The 22,445-nt window shown below is 47.2% G+C and overlaps 1 protein-coding gene across 2 annotated transcripts in view; it reads left to right on the top strand.

Annotated features, from left to right (window-relative positions):
* LOC126523330 (uncharacterized) overlaps positions 1–22,445 on the top strand; it is a 93,687-nt gene that overhangs the window by 29,780 nt on the left and 41,462 nt on the right. The window contains exons 8-15 of one of the 2 annotated variants that reach the window (XM_072288842.1): positions 5,692–5,718; positions 5,810–5,839; positions 6,296–6,325; positions 9,754–9,795; positions 10,359–10,880; positions 12,202–12,276; positions 12,941–13,015; positions 22,282–22,365. In XM_072288842.1, the coding sequence (XP_072144943.1) occupies positions 5,692–5,718; positions 5,810–5,839; positions 6,296–6,325; positions 9,754–9,795; positions 10,359–10,880; positions 12,202–12,276; positions 12,941–13,015; positions 22,282–22,365 (885 nt within the window). Of the gene's footprint in view, positions 1–5,691; positions 5,719–5,797; positions 5,840–6,295; positions 6,326–9,753; positions 9,796–10,358; positions 10,881–12,201; positions 12,277–12,940; positions 13,016–22,281; positions 22,366–22,445 lie in introns of both variants that reach the window. The other variant, XM_055066891.2, reaches the window with a different exon arrangement.

Here is a 22,445-nt window from a genome sequence, read left to right as displayed (position 1 = left end):
GCAGCTGTATTTTGCAGCCTTTTGGACATTTGAGCTGCAACGTTCCAGCGCCGTGCTAGCCTGAGTTTCGGCTCTTTTTCTTCTTTTTAACAAATATCCTGGCGCTACTATGCGGACACGTTCCAGCTTAGGGGTCGCCACAGAATGCGGTGACTTGATTATCTCGTTGCAAAGCTAATTGGTGGCATTGCAATAGCAGTGCGTGGTAAGGGCAAATTTACGCTCGAGCCCCATTGCACACCACCCGCCTGCCCGCACGCATGTGGTCCGGTGAAAATTTGCACATTTCGCAGACTGGTACACACATTTCGGTTTACACTGTATGTGCGAGTCCAGTGTATGCCAAAATTTGTGAACCAGTGGGCGAAATGTACAGTTTTCTGCACAACCGCACGCGTCACGGCTCAAGCGTAAATCGGCCTTTAATTAACCAGCCCCAAGGTCAGGATAAAGCTCTGCAGCTGGTGCGCGGCCAGCACAGTAGTCCGCTATCACACCGGTCAGGTGGTGTAGCGCAAGCAAATTTTCTCGGAGTGTGCTGACGTCACCGCACGCTCACGTAGTCCAGTAGAACCTTTAAAAAGATTAGTTCTAACAGTTTACGAACATATTTCTTTACACATTTTAGAAGCACTCCGTCAACAATTGGCTACCGACTTGGATTGGGACTATGATTTAAAACAAAGAGCTTGACTCCTGAGTATGTCATATATCGGCATTAATGTGTGTTAGAAAAATCTATCAAAAACTCTCAAGTTACCTCCCATTCAAAATATTTTTCGGCAAACAGTGCGAGCTGTGGACGTACTGAGGATACGTGTCCTTCAAACAAAAAAATATAGTTCGATTATGTATAGTAAAACATTCTTTACACAAAAGTAACGAGCCTATTGACGCAGTACTAAAGTGGTTACAAAAGCTAGAAAAATACATGTTGATGGGGACCTTAAAATATTCTATGTGCGAAAGTAAGAAGGAAGTCTTTTACGGTCTATTAAAATATTCTTTATAGAAAAGTAAGAAGGAAGTCTATTAACGGTGTATTTAAAACATCCTTTATACAAAAGTAAGAAGAAAGTCTGTTAACAGTGTATTGAAAATATTCTTTATACAAAAGTAAGAAGGAAGTCTTTTAACGGTGTATTTAAAACATTCTTTATACAAAAGTAAGAAGAAAGTCTGTTAACAGTGTATTGAAAATATTCTTTATAAAAAACTAAGAAGGAAGTCTTTTGACTGTGTATGAACAAATGTTACTAGAATGTAAATGTAAATAGACTGTCAATAAAGTAAATAGAAAGTTGGTAGGAGTTCTAAAGAATGTTAACGTTCATTTTTATAAGGGGTCATTACGCGCAGGGAAAGTTTTGGTGCGGCTGTCGCTTAATCCGGCCCGAATCTCTCTCGCAAGGTATCTCAAGAGCGTACTGGACGCAGACCGATGTTTGTACGCCTGGGCGGCAGGCTAAGCTGGGCGCCGAACTCGCTTTCGAGCCCAAATTCTGGCCTTTCTCCAGAAGGAAGAAGCGCCGTAATTGTGACTAATACATCACCGAGAACTCGCTTCCCCGTGCCGTTCAAGGAATAAGCAGCACAAAGTCCTGCCAAATTACCCAATGCACGAACGATGCTCCTACCATGACTCCTTGAGAGCGCGTGCCCACGGTTAGCGGAGGCTGCGTTCGCAGCGGTATAGACAGCAATAGTTGAAATCTTAATTTTCATTCTGCGCTCTGCCTTACGTCGATGGATAAAACATGCGGTTTTTTCAACCACGGAAATAGAAGCCATGTGCCCTATACTACGAGGTACCTGGATGCAGCATTACACGTTAACCTTTTAGGAAACGCGTAGCCGGAGAATAAGCTTCAATACCTCTCAAAGCCAAAACACATACACACAAAACGCACGAAAAAACACAAATAGGCATCTGCTCTTTCCTAAGAAACGATTTTAAACAACTTGCTTATTATCACCTGCTTTTGCACATTGCTTTTTTGCAAGGCTAGTGAAATGATAGATCAAAAAGAAAGGGTGTGAAAAAGTCCCTATTAGACTAGTATATATGCGAAAGTGTACGTACAGAGGCGTTTCGAAGTGGCTCGATTTTCACTGCCCACTGATGAAGCAGCGGAACCGTCATCCTGTGACGTTTCGAAGCCTATTTGTTATTTATTAATATTTTCCTCGAGATTTGCTATGACAGTTGTAAAACTTTTGCATGCAGGGGTGTTCGCAAAATGTTCAGTGCTTCCTCCTACAAACGCAGTGAATGCGGCCGGTGGGGTAGCACACACTTCCTTTTCTTCCCCGTATATTTCGCTAGAGCTGCATCTCCTGCGGAGTATAAAGCCATTAAATAATCCACTTGGTTTCCGATTATTTGGTTCTTAAAGTGACATTATTGTTTATCTATTTATTTATTTATTTATTTATTTGCACACATTCAGGGCCCATAGGGCGTTACAGAAGGGAGTGGTAACAATAAATAGGGAAAAAAAGCACAACGCAAATGTGAGGTAACATATTGAAGCCCTTTTTTAAAGTCACTGCGGTCCGTAATAGATACAGTGGAGGTGGGCAAGTGGTTCCACTCATTACAAGTTCGAGGAATGAAAGAATAAAAGTGTTGGTTTGTGACAACGAGGAGCAAACACTTTATAATGATGATCAATACGAGATTATATGAATGAAGTGTCGGAATGTAGTTCTTGCTTAAGACGAGTAATATGGTACTAAATCTTATGAAATAAGGACAGACGTGCTATTTTCCTACCTAAGGAAAGGGACAGAAGCCGTAACGCTGTTTTGATAGATGAGACGCTGGAAAGGCTGGAGTAGTCAGAAAAAATTAAGCGTGGTCTACGATTCTGCACAGCTTCAAGGTGACTAACAAGACTTTCAGTAAATGAATCCCACCCAGATGATGCATATTCTAGGGTGCTGTAACCTAAAGGTGTCCCAAACTTTTCTACTCCAATTCTTCAATCAACCCATCGCAATTGGTCAAAACATTTTTGGGCCATTCCCCTATCAGTCACGCGACATCACCCAAACCGCGACAGCTCCCCATCTGGTATGATGTGTACACTCTGATTATGTATGATTGGACCGAACAAAAGATAAATAGTTATTTCTGATTCGATGCCTTTTCGCCATTAGCCCTCGGCTATTGGTCAAATGTTGACGGGCTTCACACACTTCGCTTGCCTGTCACGCAACTTCACAAAACCGCGAAAACTGAGCGCGTCAAAGTTACGTGTACGTGTTAAAGAGCAATAATATTCCCAACAAAACTGAATTTCTTGCTTAATAGCTGCAGGTTGCCCCGTTCCGAAAGGAATAAAAGATGGCTGCTGCCGATCGCTTAGGCACTGGCTACTGGCACCCTGCCGGGGATCATGGGTTTATTTGCGTACGGTAAAACTTCTTGCGTGGCCGTGTTACGTTTAGAGCACTTTCGGAACGTTTACGACCTCGCCCTGCCAACTCTTCTTTGCTGAGGATCCGTTTTAGCGGCATTCTTAACCTTCTGTTGCATACCGCCGCGATTTTCGACCACCCACGTCAAGCTAAGGGAAAGCAGACCAATCGCGGATGCTGGCAGTACTCTCTTCATATGGTCATCGATTTTCTGTGCACTGGCTCGGCCCCATCGAATCCCTGTCTTCTTGAGCGTATTCCTCGCCTCTTGTCAGCCAATTAGATAAGAGAAGCCGCTCAGTGTAGGCAATGTTATTCGTTTTTAAGGCAAACAAAAACGACCTCTTATAAACGAGGAGAGCGTTTGATTGGTTTGTTCAGACAACCTTGCCTGTCACCGCCCGATGCTTGCGTCGGTGGTTTCGCATATTTGACGTCAGGAGATTGGAATAAGAAGCTATTGGAATAGTTTTACGTTAAATGGCCCCTAGCTTGGAGCGAACAAAGCGAACAAAGAATAATGGAGGAGTTTAAGAGAAGCCGGGGCCATTGAAAAACTAGGCCGCAGGTACCCAAGCATGCGGTTAGCATTACTGACAATATAATTAATGTGTGGTTGCCAAGACAGGTTAGAATTATTGTGGACCCCTAAGTATATGTAAGTATGTGTAAGTGTATATATATACGATGGCATGGCCACAACCATATGACGACGACGGCGGGATGAGAGTCCAATGTCGAAGTTATAATGCTGATGATGAAACTACCACGACGGCATCCCGACGAAAGTATGACGCTGAATGCATGACGACGACTGTATGACGACAGCATAACACTAGCATGAAGCGAAAGGGATGATGACGAGTCCATGATGACAATGGCATAACGATGACTATCAAGAAACCTGTGTGACGACGATAGCGTGACGACGATGGGTCGCAAGAGTCGGCTGGTGTGGCTCGGGTGATGATGATGACACGATTCCGATGGCATCCCAACGACGGTCTCACAATGGAGGCATGATAGCGACTGACGACGACAGCATGATGAGATTGGTATAATCACGATTGAATGAGAGTGATACAGCGACAATGACGAAGAAAGATTGACGTCGACGGAACGACGACGGCATGACGATAATGATATGATGTTACTGCTGTGGTGAAAGTGACATAACGACAGTCCGATGATGACGTCATGCCGACGTCTGTGTGAAGGTGATGGCGTGATGAAGACGGCATGATGAGAGTCGGGTGGCAAAGCTGGAAAGACGACGATGCAACGACCACGGCGGCCTCACCACCGCCAAGCACATATATCTAGTGAACTAAACTAGTGAACTGTACCACTGGGCCGAAATAGAAGGTGCGACGATGACAGTATGACGAGAGTCAGATCATGAAGCTGGAATGACAACGAATGAGTGACCTTGACAGCATCACTATGGTGGTGTGAAAACAAATGTATGATGACTGTATGACGACGATGGCGCGCTGACATCAGGTCGATGCAGCAACCACGATGACATCATTATATGAGCCCGTGCCTACTAGCTGGCCCACGCTATTAGGCAACTTGAGTGATTGGCTTGGCGTAGAAGACATGACAACGACGGCATGATGAGAGTAAGATGAGAGTGGCCCAAGCAAGTAGACAACTTGGGTCACTGGGCCAGCGTAAGAGGCTGATGGATAGATAGATAGATAGATAGATAGATAGATAGATAGATAGATAGATAGATAGATAGATAGACAGACAGCAGACAGACAGACAGACAGACAGACAGACAGACAGATAGACAGACAGACAGACAGACAGACAGACAGATAGATAGATAGATAGATAGACAGACAGACAGACAGACAGACAGACAGACAGACAGACAGACAGACAGACAGACAGACAGATAGATAGATAGATAGATAGATAGATAGATAGATAGATAGATAGATAGATAGATAGATAGATAGATAGATAGATAGATAGATAGATAGATAGATAGATAGATAGATAGATAGATAGATAGATAGATTCGCGTACAGTCTCGAGCCGTGAATTAGATTTGACGACAGACGACAGTGCTCGCCGATATTGTTGTGGCTTTAGTCTTGCTCGTTTTTCTGGGTGCAATTTCGTCCTTACAGTAAAGGATTCGATATATAACTCATAGTTGAGGCGGTATGATTGATTCTTCACCATTCCTACTAGAACGCAGCAGTATGCTCAATGGTGGAATTTATCTGTCGGTTTTATTCTTTTACGCTGCAGATTCGGCAAAACCGGACAACCGTTTTGGTAAGTAGCTATAAATGTGACCGCCTTTCGGCATCCAATGTGGTACTGTCATTGCTCAAGAATTCATTTCAATGTTCAGTCATGCTTCCAGCGTCCGGCCCAAGAACGCCATCAAATTTCGGTAAGTGTTTAATAAAATGTATTGCACGTTTGTCTTTCGTTCTTTTTTTTCGTACTTCATGAGAGCATGAATTTTTGCTTTCAAGAAATTTAGCTACTGGTCTCGTCAATTTAGCTATCTCATTACGCTCCCCACGCTGCTTACCTCTCTTGCGTTGGACATATATACACTGTATGCTCCAGTTTCGGTGTAGTTTCTTATTAGCAACCTTGATATTTCTCTTAATACATGGTTGCGTATGTATTCGGAGGATTATCAACGTTGTTTTATAAGAAACGAAACCGAAACTTGAGCATACATGAAACATACCTTTCTTCCCTGCAACCGCAATTCTGCAGGCCTCATGCCCAATTGATTGACTGTCTTCCTCAAAATTAAGTTTCACGCCGAAGAAAGCCAGAAAGCTTACTCCAATACAATTTCACGACTAACGTGTTCGATATACTTTTTTTTCAGTGACAAGGCCGACGTTCTTTACCGACAGCCGTAAGTCAACAATTTATCTCCAGAGATAGTCATAATTTTGATTGAATTTGCGGTAGCGAACCGAGCCTTACGACCACCCTGATTGACTGATGACATGCGATGTGTACCGAAATGCAGGCGATTGCATTAATTACATACTTAGAAATTTGTGGGCCACCCGCAAGATGCATGCTATCTTTGAGGAACCTAACATACATGATGTAGCAGTATGCATGCGTTGCACGAAATAAGGATAATTAGGTCATACGTTGGCGTTTGTACCCCCACAGCACCGTCATTCGCCCGTTGTCGTGCCTACGATTGTACATTTGTTTGAAGAATGTATCTTTAGCAGCACATGTTGTAAATCTAATTCGTTCGTGTGAGGACTAGACATAAAGCTTTGTAGAGACACTGTGCTCCTTGCCTGTGATCTGGCGTATGTGTGTACTACACTATAAATGCTAAATGTCTTTACTACTTTCGATCATTATATCAGCTCAATGCAGTGATCGCAGCACCTTCGCACTGTATATGCGCGTGCGCCTACATGTGTGTCTCATACGTGGATGAAATGCTCTGTGTCTTGCGTGACCCGTGGCGTAAAAGAAAGTACCACATTCCTTGTGCGTTCCCTCTACATTGACGAAAGCATAGCCACACCAAACAAATCCACTTCAATGTTACCGATAATCAGCAACAGTGCTGGTAGCAAAATGATATCTGTGGATGACAAGTTTGCACCGTTACGGTGAACCTTTTGTCCAGAAAAAGTACACATTTCAGCCGCTGCGGCTGGAATTGTGCACTTCATAGTTATGCCTCGAAAGCAGAACCACTGCTGCAAATAATTACTTTTAATATGTGTTGCGTGCGTCAAGAACTTATCTATGAACCCATGCACCGAGAGAGCTTACCATGTATAGCCAAAGCGTGCTAGAGGAAATATTTGCGGCATGGAGTTCGAGATGCTCGAGATGCAAGATATTCAAGAAACTGCTAAATCCTCAATAGGCACAAAGAATATTTCGGCCCACAATACTGTCGTAAGCCGGAATATTTTCATGAGCACCAAAATATTCTCAAACGTAACACCAGAGAATCCCACTACTCATGAGTCGAGGAAAGTGCTTGTGTGTGCTTGGAAACAAACAACTTTGAATGCCCAGATTAACGTCCAACAATGTACGCATTATAGCCGTTGCGTTAGAGATTCGCGACGTGGGAACAATAGAATGGAGAACTAGCTGCGAAGCACACAACATTTGTAAGGCGGAAAGGAAGCTTAGAAGACAGCCCACGTCATGACCACAGGAACGTTTAATAGCTCATAATAACTGCGTGCGTTATGTCATCAGTCTAAACCATTGAGGTAATCGTCGCATTGACTAACGATGATAAAGCTAGCAGTATTGAGCCTACCTTTCTTTTTGGCACGACCCTTTCGTGGCGTGATCCTATCCTCAGAGCTTGAGGCAAAACTGAACAAAGGAAATTCATATATACTGTGTTTAAATGAATAAGACGAAGCTGCCGCTAGGAGACCACGCGACAGAATTAATCATACACAGGGGCCCACTCTTAAAGCGAACACGTGAGTGCAATGCGTGTCTAGTTCCTCTCTCAATAGAGCACAATCGCCTAGACTTGCATCACATAACTTCTGATTAGTCGCTCTGACCTCTTTTGAAGCACCTGTGCACTGCACTAAGCAATGTGACAGGCACACATACGAGTGTTCCACCCGCCGTGGTTGCTCAGTGGCTATGGTGTTAGGCTGCTAAGCACGAGGTCGCGGGATCGAATCCCGGCCACGGCGGCCGCATTTCGATGGGGGCGAAATGCGAAAACACCCGTGTACTTAGATTTAGGTGCACGTTAAAGAACCCCAGGTGGTCGAAATTCCCGGAGTCCTCCACTACGGCGTGCCTCATAATCAGAAAGTGGTTTTGGTACGTAAAACCCCATTATTTTGGGACAAAAAAATTCGAGTGTTCCAATTACCCGTGCCCCGCACAGTACGTAAACAAATTTCCACAACCCCTTTCACAGTCTGCGTCCTTTTCGTAAATTCCTTAGGAACGTATCACGTCTTTATATTTCAAGTGTATGTATGTTCCATAGACAAATTCGGCTCATCATGTTTCCTTTCCCCCATTTTTGGTATTCACATGCCCAAATGGTAGATTCAGTAATATCCGTAGACTCTTAAATGTGTGAGGCTATGCGTTCATAGCGTACGTAGGCGTACCTAGATGTATCTAGAGGTAAAATAAAGAAGGCTACAGTCTTCCTTTGCCCCTCAGCCATAAATTTCTCTAAAAGGGCCCTAGATCCTTGCCATTGCTTCTGAGATCGGGCAGCCCGCAGACGCGAGCGATTTGGAAGACCATTGCACTGAATATATGTTGAACTGTACATGCGCTCTCTGAGGCTACTCGCAGCTCTTGGCCAGTGCTGGATAGGGCGCTTTAAGAAGCTTTAGAGGGACGTTTGGTAACGCTCCTTCAAAATCTGACGCGGGCCGCATGCAGGCAACTGAAAGTGTGTCAATCTTGCCGACGAAACTGCGTCACAAAAAAAAGGCTATTAGAGAAATGGATGTTGCGGATGAATGGCATCGTCTCTTCTTGTTTTCTGAAGCCTGCTAGGAGCAATACTTTTCTGATGTTTCGTTCTGCAAGATGCCTCGAATGCGTACTGTGCATAGATCGCGTACACTCGGCATATGGTGGCCCGCGATTCATAATTAAATTGTATGAATTTCACCTCCCGGAACAGGATTCTAGTTTATACAGGACGGCTTAATAGAGCGCTCCAAGTTTAATTTTATTACCTAGGGTTCGTTACCCTGTCTCTAAGTACAAGAACGTTCGTACACTTTGCCATCATCAAAATGCGGCCGCCGCGCCTGGGAATCGAAAGCGCGATCCCGCAATAAGCAGGTTAACGCCGTAGCCATTGACTCACTACGGCTAGTAGCGATTTATAGCAGACTAAATTTGAGGAAGATTGGGAAGTTCGACTAGCTGGCTCAGCATTGATATTCTAAAGACAGCGCTGGATGCGCGACAACAGAAAGAAGGGCAACCTCTGGAGAGCCCGTATCAATAATTTTATTTTGTTTTATATTATTTTAGCAATTTCGCTTGCCACAGGGTCGACGAGAGTTCGAGAGCGCGATTGATAGACAACGCCGTAGGCAATACAGTTAGCAATAAGCGCATACTTGTTCTCTCTACCCTCTAATAAAGAATATCTTCATAACGAACGCATCCCCAAAATTTTGTGGAAATTCATATCCGACGAGTTCGGGTATATCAAATTGCTAGCTATATCGAACTACTCTTAGCGCATAAGCCAGTTTGTTATAATACGGCTTAACTGTAAATTGACTTGATCGAGGCTTATTTACCTCCGCTAACGCCTATATCATGCTTCTGTTTCAGCTCCGCGACCGACTACAGCACCTCGAGTGCTTGTACCGACAAGTAAGTGACGGACCAAATATTTTGTATGAGATATTATTTTATTTCGGATGTGCTTTCTAGGCAGATCTTATATTTCTTTCGACACTTCGAACTTGTTCCATTCCGTTAGAAATAAATTTAAAAAAAAATGTTGCGTAGTTGTTATTCCCAACATACCCGGAAAAAGTAAAGTGTTTTTGAGACATCGTGAAGGAATTCAAAGGAAATGAAATGACATAAATAGACCTGACCAATTACGCTTCCTTTGTTTGCAATAGCACCGTGTTATTTACGCGTAATCTTATTCGTAAATTGGAGCTCATAAAAAACGAAGGATTTTGTCTCGAGAAAAGCGTTCCCTACTTTATGCTCTTTAAATTAGCTTTCAGCGCATCTGCCTTTAAATTGGAAGTTATGAACATGATGAAAAGTGTGTCTGTCAAATAATAAAGCCACAAATGCAGAGTCAACAGCATTCTGACTTTATGCGGCGTTTATGCGGCCGCACACCGTACGAGTGTCCGATTGCAAAATCATTTACTCCGCTCCTTGCATCTGGTCGCAATTCTTCTCCTTCCGATCAGCTCCAGGGCCCGCGCCACCACCACCACCGCCACCACCGCGGCCGCCAGCACCATTCCGGCCTCCGACGTTCGCACCAACCACACCTCAGCCACCGCCGCAAAGGCCGACGAACTTTAGACCGGTGACACAGCGGACGACGACCCTGAGACCTGCGACACTGAGACCTACTACTCAAAGGCCTACGACGGAGAGGTTTACGACTCAGAGGCCTACGACTCAGAGGCCTACGACACAAAGGCCTACGACACAAAGGCCTACGACGGAGAGGCTCACGACCCAGAGGCCCACGACACAGAGGCCGACAACACCAAGACTCACGACATTGCGGTTAACGACGGCAAGACTGACGACTCCGAGACCGACGCTACCGAGCCAGACGACGCCAAGGCCCATAACACAAAGGCCGACGACACAGAGACCCTTGGCGCAGAGGCCTACAGTGCCGAGACCGGCGCCATCTTTGAGACCTACGATTCTGCAGGAGCTGCCGCCTACTCCAAGGCTCGCTTTCCGGCCGGGCAGTACGTACAGTGAACTGTCATAGCTTATAACAAAGTCATAGCGCTGTGACCAAGAGATCATCTGCAAAAATACTTGGAGGACGCTTAAGCTTCGCCTTTAAAAGTGCAACGCGATAGCGTTATCGGGACCCGTTCGCATCGCGTTCTCGTTCACTTGTCATGTTCTTGAGTCAGATAACTACGTAATTACTACGAGTGCTCGCTCCAGTACTTTATGCAGAGTGCGGCGTCGTCGTTCATCCTTGCGGCCTCCGCGAGCAGGCGTTCCTTTCCCTCACAGCACGGTTGAGGTGTCCCCCGAGAAGGAAGACGGTTACTTCGCCTTTCCTTTCGCGAAAAATCTCATTTTTATGTGATGCAAACGCATCCGATTGTTCAAGTACAATAAAGTATCACAATCGCCATTCATTTCGCATAATTCTCTGATTCATAATTAGGATATAAATCATTACTCCTGTACGCATCAGCACATGCCTCTAACACACTTCATGAATTAAAAGACCCACTTACTAGGTCCCACTAGTATCTACACCTAGCGTCTACGGCCACTTAGACTTCAAACGGCAACTGGAAAAGGGGCTTGTGATTGAGTTTCCGCCTGATATAATTATGGTTTCTCGTATATTCAAGTTACAATCTGACGCTATCATGTCTGCAGGTTATGTGTAAGTAGTTCTTTACGAATTTTCTGATGCATATAACCTTAAAAAATTCTATTATTTCAGTAATAGTTATGCGCTCGGGATAATTTTGCTCTAAAGGACAACGACGACACCGACGCCGGATTTTCTGCGACACGGTGCCCTTGATGCTATGGCGTTATTCGCTGCATTTCCCATGTACCGCACAGCTAACGGACACATTGAAGCGGGAAGTGGAATTCTTACATATGGCGCTCTGACCACTCGCGGTAGGATCCGCGTTTTCTTGCATGCCCCGAATTTGTAAGTCGCACATTTAAACTGAAAATTTGTTTTCCTGCAAGTAGCAAAGTTGAAGGGTACTTTATTAGCGCTGTCCGGACCAGTAACAAAGCACTCGCTCCTAATGACAACGCTTATTTAGATAACGCCAACTACGCTCACCTAAAGCACTGTGATAAGGTCTCCTGCTTTTATTATTTTTTCTTAGCTGTTGATATCATGTTTTAGCGGAGAAAGGCAAGAGAATATGCGTCTTCCCGAAAGCAAAGTAAAACCAGCAGCCTTAGCATATATTACAGATTGTCTTTGTGTTATCAATTATTACAAATCTTGAGACTGACGTGGCTATCAAGCCCTAACTCACCCAGCCAAAGTAATGCTATATTTGGGTTTCTCAGCTTTCCAGAACACAGTTTCCAATGGGAGACAACCGACACCATTTTTCCCCATCATCACGTCTCCACCATCCCAACGTGAGTTCAGTTATTGCTTTACGATGTAAGCTTGCTTTGTGCTTTACACTTGTTGTACACAACTGAACACTGCGAGAGAAGAAGCCATGCGACCATTTCGTGCGTGTACAGTTAATGTGACAGAGCGTAAGGGTAGATGAAAGCGCCATTGAAAGGAAGGCATTTCAACGCCTCGAACAAGCCATTTCTGTTGCATATCGTAACTGTTTTCCTGTGCAAATATTAGCTGTTGTGCGCGCGAAAAAAATCTGCCTAACCTTATTTAAGGCTACGATACCGCCTTCTAACCTCATTTACTCGCGTATCGGCGGGCACAGTTAGCAGATGAACAAGCGCAACCACCGCTGATTTCATTCTGCCTTGTCAGTCGTAGATTATAGAGTTCACATGTGTCAGTTCACCTTTTAGACCGAGTGCAAAATTCGCATATTCACTCATTCATATATTGCATACTGGTCAGAAATCAGTGACTTGTTTTCCTACGACAACCCTAGAAAAAAAAAGATAATAGTTTAGAGAGTATAGAAAAAGCAGTGTTCGCTCACAGATTCCAACACACGAAAGGGGGCTCTAGTGCACGTCATTTCAGAACACCATTCGAGTTCTTAATGTTATAGGCAGTGACGCACCCGTGCCAAAAGTAACTAATGTACAATTTTTTCAGGTCCGCCAAGTCCGATTGTTACAACGCGACAACCAACTCCATTTTTCCCCATCAACTCTACACCACCACCGCAGGGTGAGCCTCTTCATTACGATATTCAAATGTTCTTTAAGTCGGTTATGCTGGAACGCAGCGTTTTCTTTACACATAGTGGCGACGTTGCTGGTTATTGTGCAGTAACCGCCATCATAGACACCTTCGTGACACTCTTTGTTAAGGTACAATAATAAGGTGGTGCGCCAGTGTTGTATTCAATTAATTGATTCTAAGCAGAGAGGTGGAAGGATGCTGAGAAAATCTTGCTGTACTAAGTGCCGAACGAAAGAAACGAAATATTCCGATTGATTATAAGCACATATCATTCTGACGATTCACCATCACTTAAATCTAGCTGCTACTTAGCAAAGCTCGAAATCGATTTTATTGACGTCGGGAAACGGAGCGAGTTCTGCACCCCGTAATGTAGATTTTTGAAAGGAAAGCTTTTTAGGCCTCTTTCCCCTCCCTCCCCTCCTTTCGGGGTTCTGGCTACTGGCTGCTTGGCGCTGGCTGTTGTCGTACACTCTTTCCTGCTAGCGGACATAGCGCTAAGCAGATTCGCATGTAACAAACGCGGCTTCGGGAGACAGATGGGGCACGTACGCGCGGACAGCTGCAACAGAAGCACGCCATTGTCATCATGCCGTTGTCGTCAGTCCTTCTTCGTCATTTCATTTGCTTGGTGCCATTGTAATCATTCCTTCGTTGTCATGTCTCCCTCGTCCTTTCGTTCTCATCACTTTGTCGCGGGCATCGTGCCGCCATCGTAGAGCCATCGTCGTGATACCGTCGTCGTAATTCTGTCGTCATCCTTCAGTCATCGTCATACCTTCGTTGCCGTTGCGTTGTCATCATAGTGTCACCGCCATGCTGTCGTGGTATTTGCGTTGTCATCATTCTGTCGAAGTGATTCTACTGTAGTCATGCCAGTCATGCCGTTGTCGTCACGCCCTCGTCGCCATTGTGCCGTCGTCATGATCTCAGCTTCGTCATCCTATTGGCGTCAAAGCTCTCCAACCGCCGTCCGGTACCATTGTAATCATTTAAGCATTGTCATCCCAACATCATCAAGCCTTCGTTGTAATACCATCGCCATCATGATATCGCCGTCGTCTCGTTGTTTTCATGCCATTCGCCGTAACGCTGTCGCCGTGGCTCCGACTTCGTCATGCCGTTGTTGTAATGTAATTGTAGTCCCCGCGTCGTCGTCATTGTCGCTGCATCTTCTTAAGATTGTATTAGTGAGTCAGTTTCGTCGTTCCACTCTCGTCCATTCCATTGTCGTCATTCCATCGTCATCATATTTACGTCATCGCGCATGAGATGCGCATGGTGGAGCGCCACATGTTTAGGTTGAGAAAGGTGGTTTCCGGTGACAATGTGTTCAATTCCGAATATGTTCTGAGATGACGGTATCACGAGGACGATGACGACTGGACAATGGCAGCGTGATGACGGTGATTTGACAACGCAGCTGACGGCGAAAGGATGATGTGGAATGACAATGAAGTAATAATTACAATGGTGTGAAGGCAATGAAAAGAGGAATGACGACAACGGCACAGTGACGACGGAATGTTATGTTTTGCATCACCTGTGCCTTCTCGCATTGCACTATATGTGGCACTTATATGCGGCACTACACGCTGTAATAGTTGATGGTGCAAGACAGCAGCCAGAATCCAGAGCACGAAAAGAACGCAGTGTGTGAGGGCGGAACAAGCCGAGAAGGCTTCGCCTTCTGAAAAAAATAACAGACACAATTGGAGCAGCCTGCACACAAGTCAAGCACTTCTTATTGGTGCGCTCAGTAAACATACTCCGTAAATATTAGGTTGACTTTTCATAATCTATTGTAAGCTAACTGTATTTCTTTATTAAGTATGACGTCGTTTCATTGTGCGCAGAGCTCCGTAGAATATCTTCCGCGTTTTTCTGCGTGCTGACTTAAATATGCTTACTTGACAGGACTATGCATCGATGTGACTGCTTATGTGAGCTGTTCTTAGCGTAAATATTTGAGATGATATTGTCACGAGAGGAAAAGCCAGTATATTAAGGCTGAGTTTTCCACTTATTTATGCGACATAAGTTGAACATTTATTTCCTTTGTGCTGACATTACATTTGATTGTGGAGGAGGAGGAGGTGGAAAGAACTTTATCGGGTCCTGAGGAACCCCTTTCCACCCACTCTTGGTTTAGCGGTCGGCAGGGGTCGCGGGCTGCACCCACGTTGGGACGGGAAACCCGTGAGCCTCCGCCCTTTCGTGAGCCCTCTGGACGGCCCGGAACTGGGTCTGGTGGTCGTCGCTTCGCAGGGCGTCCATCCAGTCTTCTTCTTTGCTGAACACGGTGCCGCTTAACGCGGAGCATTGCCAAAGCATGTGCGATAGCGAGCAGTACGATTCGCCGCAATCCGGACATTGCGGCTCTACGTCCGGTGAATAAAGGCTCATTCTGCCTCTCGAGGGGAACTACCTTGTTTGCAGTATTCTGAATATAGATGACTGTGGTCTAGTGAGTTTAGCGTGGGGGAGCGGGAAGGTCCTCCTTGACAACTGATAATGCGTTGTTATTTCGTTGAAGGTGAGCAGCGGGTCTCGGTGCTCCCCTCCCTCCCCGCCACCTCGATCGCCACGATCGCCGCGGTGCGTGAGTCCTCGCGCGCGTTCGTGTGCCAGCTCGTTGGCGTTGGGAAAGTCGGGGTGCACTTCGGCCCCCATGTGGGCTGGAAACCATTTGAGGATGTGATGACCCGCGGCTCCCTTACTGCCGAGGACGGCCGCCGCTTTCCGCGATATCGAGCCCGAGGCGAATGCTCTGGCCGCCGATCGCGAATCTGTGTATACGTAAGGACGTTCGGGGTCCCTCATTGCCGTGGCTATTGCCACCTGTTTGGCCACCTTGGACGTTACCCCCTTGACCGATGCTGCGTTAATCATCGTACCATCCCAGCGTATCGAGACGGCCACGTACCGGTCGCTGCGCCCGTACTGGGCCGCGTCTACAAATGCCGCCAGTCCCGGACAGTTGGCGGTCGAGTTCAGCAGTGCTCGGGCCCTCGCCTTTCGGCGCCCCTCGTTGAATTGCGGGTGGACGTTTCTCGGAAGCGGTTCTACCTTGAAAGTGCCCCTGACCGCCGCGCTGAGTGCAACGCTGCGTGCGTTGCACTCTGCCTCTGTATTTATCCTTGCTTCTTCTAGGATGCGTCTGCCGGCCCTGGTGGTCGACAGCCGCATGACCTGTGCCTTGGTCTGTGCTTTGATGATTTCTGCTAGCGAATTGTGGACCCCTAGCCGATCGAGCCGCTCCGTGCTTGTACTGATCGGAAGACCTAGCACTCTCTTGATGCTCATGGGCATCAGTGTATCTATCTTGGCCGCGTCTCTCTTGGTCCATTTTAGCGCCGAGGCTACGTAATTTATGTGACTCATGAAGAAGGCGTGGTAAAGTCTGATGAGATTGCTCTCGCTGAGCCCTCCCCTGCGGTTGGTCACCCTGAGGATCAGCCGGAGCATGTTCTCCGTTTTGGACGTGAGTCTCATGACCATTTGCGTGTTACCGCCTTTAGCCTCAATAAGCAGCCCCAGGATTCTTATAGTGTCCACTCTGGGGATCGGCTGGCCGGCACTCGTGTGTAATTTGATTGGTATTTGATTGATCGGCGTCAAATTCCTCATGCCTTGTTTCGAGGGCCTGTAGAGCAACAGTTCCGATTTGCTGCGTGACAGACGGAGTCCCGTTTCTTTCAGGTACTCTTCCGTTGTGTCCAGCGCCTCTTGAAGAGCCCGCTCGACTTCGGCGTCGGACCCTCCCGGGCACCACACCGTAATATTGTCTGCGTACAGGGCGTGATTGACGTTGGTCACTCTCGTCAGCCGGTCCGAGAGCGCTTTCAATGCGAGATTGAATAATAGTGGGGAGAGCACCGCCCCTTGTGGGGTGCCCCTCGCGCCCAGCGTGTACCAATCGGACGTGGCCTGTCCTATTTTGATCGTGGCTTTCCTGTCTCTGAGGAAGGAGCCTATGTAAGAGTGGAATTTCCGGCCGAGCCCCATCACCGAGATTGTTTCCATTAAAAATCTTTGTTTCACCGTGTCGAACGCTTTCGTTAGGTCCAGGGCCAGTATGCCCCTGGTGTCTCTGGTTATGCCGTCGATTATGTGCTTTTTGAATTGTAACATTACGTCCTTTGTGGAGAGGCCTGGTCTGAAGCCCACCATGTTATGTGGGAAGAGGCCCTCTCTCTTTATGTACCGCGATACTCGGTTATGTATGGCATGTTCCGCCGTCTTGCCTACGCACGAGGTCAGCGATATTGGCCGCATGTTCTCCGCCGCAAGTGGTTTACCGGGTTTCGGTATTAGTATGACCGAGGCCTCTTTCCCGACCTCTGGTACTTGTCCCGTTTCCCACGCTCTGTTGATTTCTTCGGTGAGCTTCTCGACCGACCTACCGTCAAGGTTTCTTAACAGTTTATTCGAGACCCCGTCAGGGCCCGTCGCGGAGCGTCCGTTGAGGCCTTGTAAGGCATCCCAAATTTCCGATTCCGTGAAGGGCGCGTCGAGTTCTTCGACCTCTGTGCCGGCGTATTGTGGATAGTCGCCATCGCCTGACGGGCTCAGTGGCAGATACGTCTCCGCCAGCTCCTTTAGGAACTCGCTCTCCGTTTTGCCCTGCTCCTTTTGTTTGTGTAAAATCCTATCAATTGCCAATCTCTGATTGCCTTTGGATTGCTTGTCGTCTAGCAGTTTCTTTAGGAGGTTCCATTTGTGCCCGGTTCTCATTTGTCCGTCTACCGACGCGCACACCTCGTTCCACTGTTGCTTGGAAAGCTCGATCGAGTACGCTTCGATCTCCCGGTTTAGTGCCGCTACTTTCTTTCGCAGTCTGCGATTTAGTCTTTGCGTTTTCCACCTGGCCGTGATGGAATTCTTTGCCTCTAATAGGTGTGCCAATCTCACGTCCATCATTTCCACGTTCAGTTCAGTTTGGACAACCCTCGTCGCAGTGCTAACGTCCTCTTTGAGCCTTCTAAAAAGGCTGTCTAGGTCCGCATATTCGCTTTTGTCTTCCTTCTTTATTTTGCGGAAGGCGTCCCAGTCGGTGACCTTAAATTCTCTCGGTGGTGTCGCCTTGATGGGGATCGTCACCGCCAGTATGTAGTGGTCGCTACCGAGGTTCTCGTGCAGGTTGCGCCACTCGGCCCCTCGCACGTTCTTAACGAAGGTCAGGTCGGGCGTCGTGTCCCGCGCCACCGACGTGCCTAGTCGAGTCGGATAGCGGGGGTCGGTCACCAGCTCTAGCGAGCACATAGTGACTGCCTCCAATAGCCGTTCTCCCTTAGGCATTGGCCTTGCGTAACCCCAGGCTCCGTGGGGCGCATTAAAATCTCCTGCCACTCTTAGCGGGGCTCCCCTGGCCATTGAGGCCGCCTTCGTTATTATTGACGTGAACGATTGTCTGTGGTCAGACGGCGGGCTGTACACGTTCACTACGAATACGCTATTTTTCAGCCAACTGTTCGGTATGATTTCGATCGCGGTTACCTCCGCTTTCGCGTTGCCTAATTTGAAATCTCGTTCCTGGAAAGAGCATTTGTTCGCGACGAGCGTTGCCACTTCGCGCTTACCCTGATCGAATTTCGACGAGGCGACCCGGTAGCCGGGCAAGGTCGCCTCGCTACCCAAAGTTTCTTGTAAGATTATGACGTGCGGTTTGTCGGCCTGTGGGGCAACGAACTGCAGCAGCGGAGCCTTGCGCTTTTTGATGCTAGCGCAGTTCCACTGCCACACGACCAGCTTTCTAGTTGGGTTGTTCGCCATCATTGATACCTTGGATTTGTTTAGCACCTGCAGGCGCCATGTTTGCTTCGATGCGCGTCACTCTTGCCGCGAGCGCTACTATGCTTTCCGCTAGTTGCTGGACCATTAGCTGCAAAGAGCTAATCGACTGCTTAATTCCCAATAGGATGCTACTGGAGTCGTGTTCCGCCAGGTTTCCCTCCTCCGTCAGGGGAGGGGCCCTGCGTTTGACCGAGCGAACCGACTGCTCCCCTTGCGGGGTCGGTGTACTTTGCGCCACCTGCTGCTGCTGTTGTTCGGCTAGCTGAAAAATGGAACCTTGTTTCCGAAACGATTCGATATCCGCTCTCATTTGCTTAATCTCCTCTTTGAGGCGCGCGTTTTCTTCCGCTAGCTGAGCTATTCTAGGGTCTTCCTTGTTATGCTTTGGCAATGCTACCTGCGTTACTTTTGATTGTGATTGCGGTTGCGGCTTTGGCCTAGCCCGGTCCGCCCAGGTCGGCCCCTCTTGAATGCGCACTTGGGAGCGGGAGCGCCCCCTGGAGCGGGAACGGCCTCTCGATCGGCTGCGCTGTCGTAGTGTCGGCGTTGTCGAACGTCCCCGTCTGGGTGCGCTTGCCACGCTGGAATCGCGTGATCTACCTTCCACCTGTTGCGGCTGGCTTTGCAGCCGCGATTTCTTGGCATTTCTGCGTCGGCGCCTCCTGCGCCGCACGACGTAAAGGATTTGGTATCGTTGCTTGCACTTGTTGTCCGCCGTCGGGTGTTAGCCCCCGCAGAGGGCGCACTTGGCCGAGCACTGGTGGTCTTCAGCCGGGTCGTTGACTCTGCAGCCGCGGCACCTCTTCTTGTGAGGATTTGGACACACGTCGACTCTGTGGCCCAAGTCACCGCACCCGTAGCACACGTCGTTTTGCTGCTTGTATAGCGTGCAGCGTATTAGGCTTACGCCACACATGACATAGTTCGGCACTTTCATGCCGTCGAAGAGCACTACCACCGTCGAGGTGTTTTTGATCCGCTTGGCTTCCAAGGCCTTGGGATTTCTTTGGTTCACGATCATGGCCTGAAGCTGGGCCTCGTTGATTTCGGGGTCCACTCCTCTGATGACCTCCTTGCACGTGTTGTCCGGCGCCGCAATGTATGCGGCCACAGTGTATGCGCCTTCTCTTAGGTGAAGCTTGTGAATTCCGGAGTATGCGTTCGCGTTCTTCTCAGTCGGCGTGGACACGACAAGAATGTTCTGGGTTGCGTTCGGACAAACGATGTCTTCCTCGGTCTCGTTCGGCGGGAGCGAGGCTGCCATTGCTAGCGCTTGACTCACTTTTTGACTCACTTTTTTCACGTCGAGGCGTCTCTCGGCCTCACTATGATGCGAATGTGGTCCCTCGGTAGCCGGGGGAGCCTCGATGCGGCGACGAGGCGCTTGATCGCGCTCTGCGGGCCAGCCGTGCGGCGGCCGCCCTTCGTCTCTGCTCGTCCCTCGTTGCCTCGGTCCGGAGCGGTCGGTCCCGGTTTGGCCTTCTTGTTTCTGCCCATAGCCGTCGTCCAGCCTGGGCGATTCGCTTCTTCTTGGGAGATGTCCTCTCCCTCCACGACGGTCTCCATAGCGGGCATCCTGCCGCGCACACGTACGAGCGAGGCCTGGGCCTGCTCGCTCCTCGCCCCCGACGATAGGCCTAGTCGGGTAGGGCTAGCTGAGCCGCAGCGTGGTCCGAACTAAAAAGTCTCGGAAATCGAAAAGAGTTCACTGACCGGAAGAAAAATCGGACATCGGCATGTTCCTTAGAAGAAAGTGCGTTGAATAGTGCACATTTCGTTGCTAGGAATCACATAAATCAGTCCGAAAACGTGTACAGAAGCGGGAGCCGAAAATTCCACATCCGCACAGGTCGACTCTTTGATTGTGCTTTCTAACTTTTCCTTACTTCTATTTCTCTGTAAAAAGGGGTAGCAGATTAAACGTAGATGTTATGGGATGACTTAGTACAGAGAAAAAATAACTTAAGAAAAATGAAATTAGGTCGTCGTAATAGTGACGCCATATATACGCTCTGGTGTAGTTAGGAGAATTCGTGTCTGTGCGTGTTGTAAAATATCCTTTATGAAAACAAAGTGGGCGTCGTTATGTATAGGCTTTATTTTTCATCATTTTGTCTCTTCGCACGTCGAAGGGCGTGGTTTGACATGATGCTGTAAAAGGGAGAAATTGGGAGACAGCGGATATGGTTTTTGAGCAACACCGAGTCCTGTCTTTTTTTCTGGATAACATAGAAAGGCTCTCAATAGTCTTATACAACAGCTTAGTCGTATTACTCACGATCTCTGTCGTTGTTTTATGATGCGGTTCAGTCGTCAGTACAATATATAAACATTACGCATACGGTGAATGTAGCGTCTTTATGGCCATAAGCTGACGATGAACGCCACCAACACTGTGTAAAATCTCGGATAAGCAAACTGAGTAACGTCCTCATGAGTAAAGCCTAGGTGCACTAAGTGGTGGACGTTTTTATTCCATTACCGTAGAAAAAAACAGGATGAAATATTTATTTCAGTCGATCTCATGCTTGTAGTTCTGCTATCGGAACTAGGCCTGGTGCTTCCCTCGCTCGCCCACTATTCATCACTGAGCTTTTATGATTATTACTACGCCGCCACTCATTGTGTACTATAACGCACATTTTCTTCAACATTTACCAAATTAAATTATAACGCGATTAAGTTCCACTGAGTTGTAAGCGTATTTTCTTGGGAACTGTTTTAGTGTATATACGCCACCTGACGGTCTTACTTTTTCATTCTTCTTGCCTTTCTTCTGTTGTGTGTCAGATTGTTTTTTTTTTTTTCATATTTACCATGTATTTGCCCGATGTGAGGAGTAGCCGGCATCACTTAGAGGTCCCAGCATCTTCTAAACATTCGATCGCCAAAGACCATTACGCGACATATTCACCCCAGATGGGATGTCTGATGCATGCGGAACTGCATGAAAAGCGTTTCATAATACTCTTGGCGCCAGCATTCGAGACAATTGACGCTAATTTGGGGCGAGTCGTTGTGTCGTGACAGACAAAGAAGAGGGATGAAGTGCATTCCTACTACCCGGAAATTACTGAAAAATTCAGGATGCAGTGTGAACATGGCACGCGACCACGCGGTGTTCGATCTTGTGTTGTTATGCAGATAAAATGAGCTATTCTCTTATCAAATTTTAATATCAAATATTACTGGCCGGTTGCTTTGCCCATGTGCACAGAGCAGCTGCTTATGGAATTTAACAGCGACATCAAACGAAAGATGGGTTTTCGCGCTCATAGTAAACCAGATATTTATGAGAACAGACTATGAGCTTTTACATCCGTGAGCTGTCTTCAGGTCTGAGTAGTTTATGTTTCAAAAACGAGTATTGCTTTTTTTGTTTGTGAAAATTATCGCTGAATTTTCCTTATCGCCGCCTTTCAACTAACATGCTTAACTTGTGCCTTCGTTTGCAGTCGCCGAAAGGTCTTTCAATGCCATCAACACTGCTCGCGCCTCCCTTCCAGATTCTACAACGACGACGAGGAGACGTATTTTTGGTAACTCCCCTTAATTAAGAAGAAAAACATATATTGTTGTGCTGCGTAGAATTTCACTGCCGTGCTGATAAGCATAACAT

This window comes from Dermacentor andersoni, chromosome 6 (genome assembly GCF_023375885.2).
Source record: "Dermacentor andersoni chromosome 6, qqDerAnde1_hic_scaffold, whole genome shotgun sequence".
In the NCBI taxonomy this organism is placed as follows: Eukaryota; Metazoa; Arthropoda; class Arachnida; order Ixodida; family Ixodidae; genus Dermacentor; species Dermacentor andersoni.
This window is presented reverse-complemented; position numbering and strand designations above follow the sequence as displayed.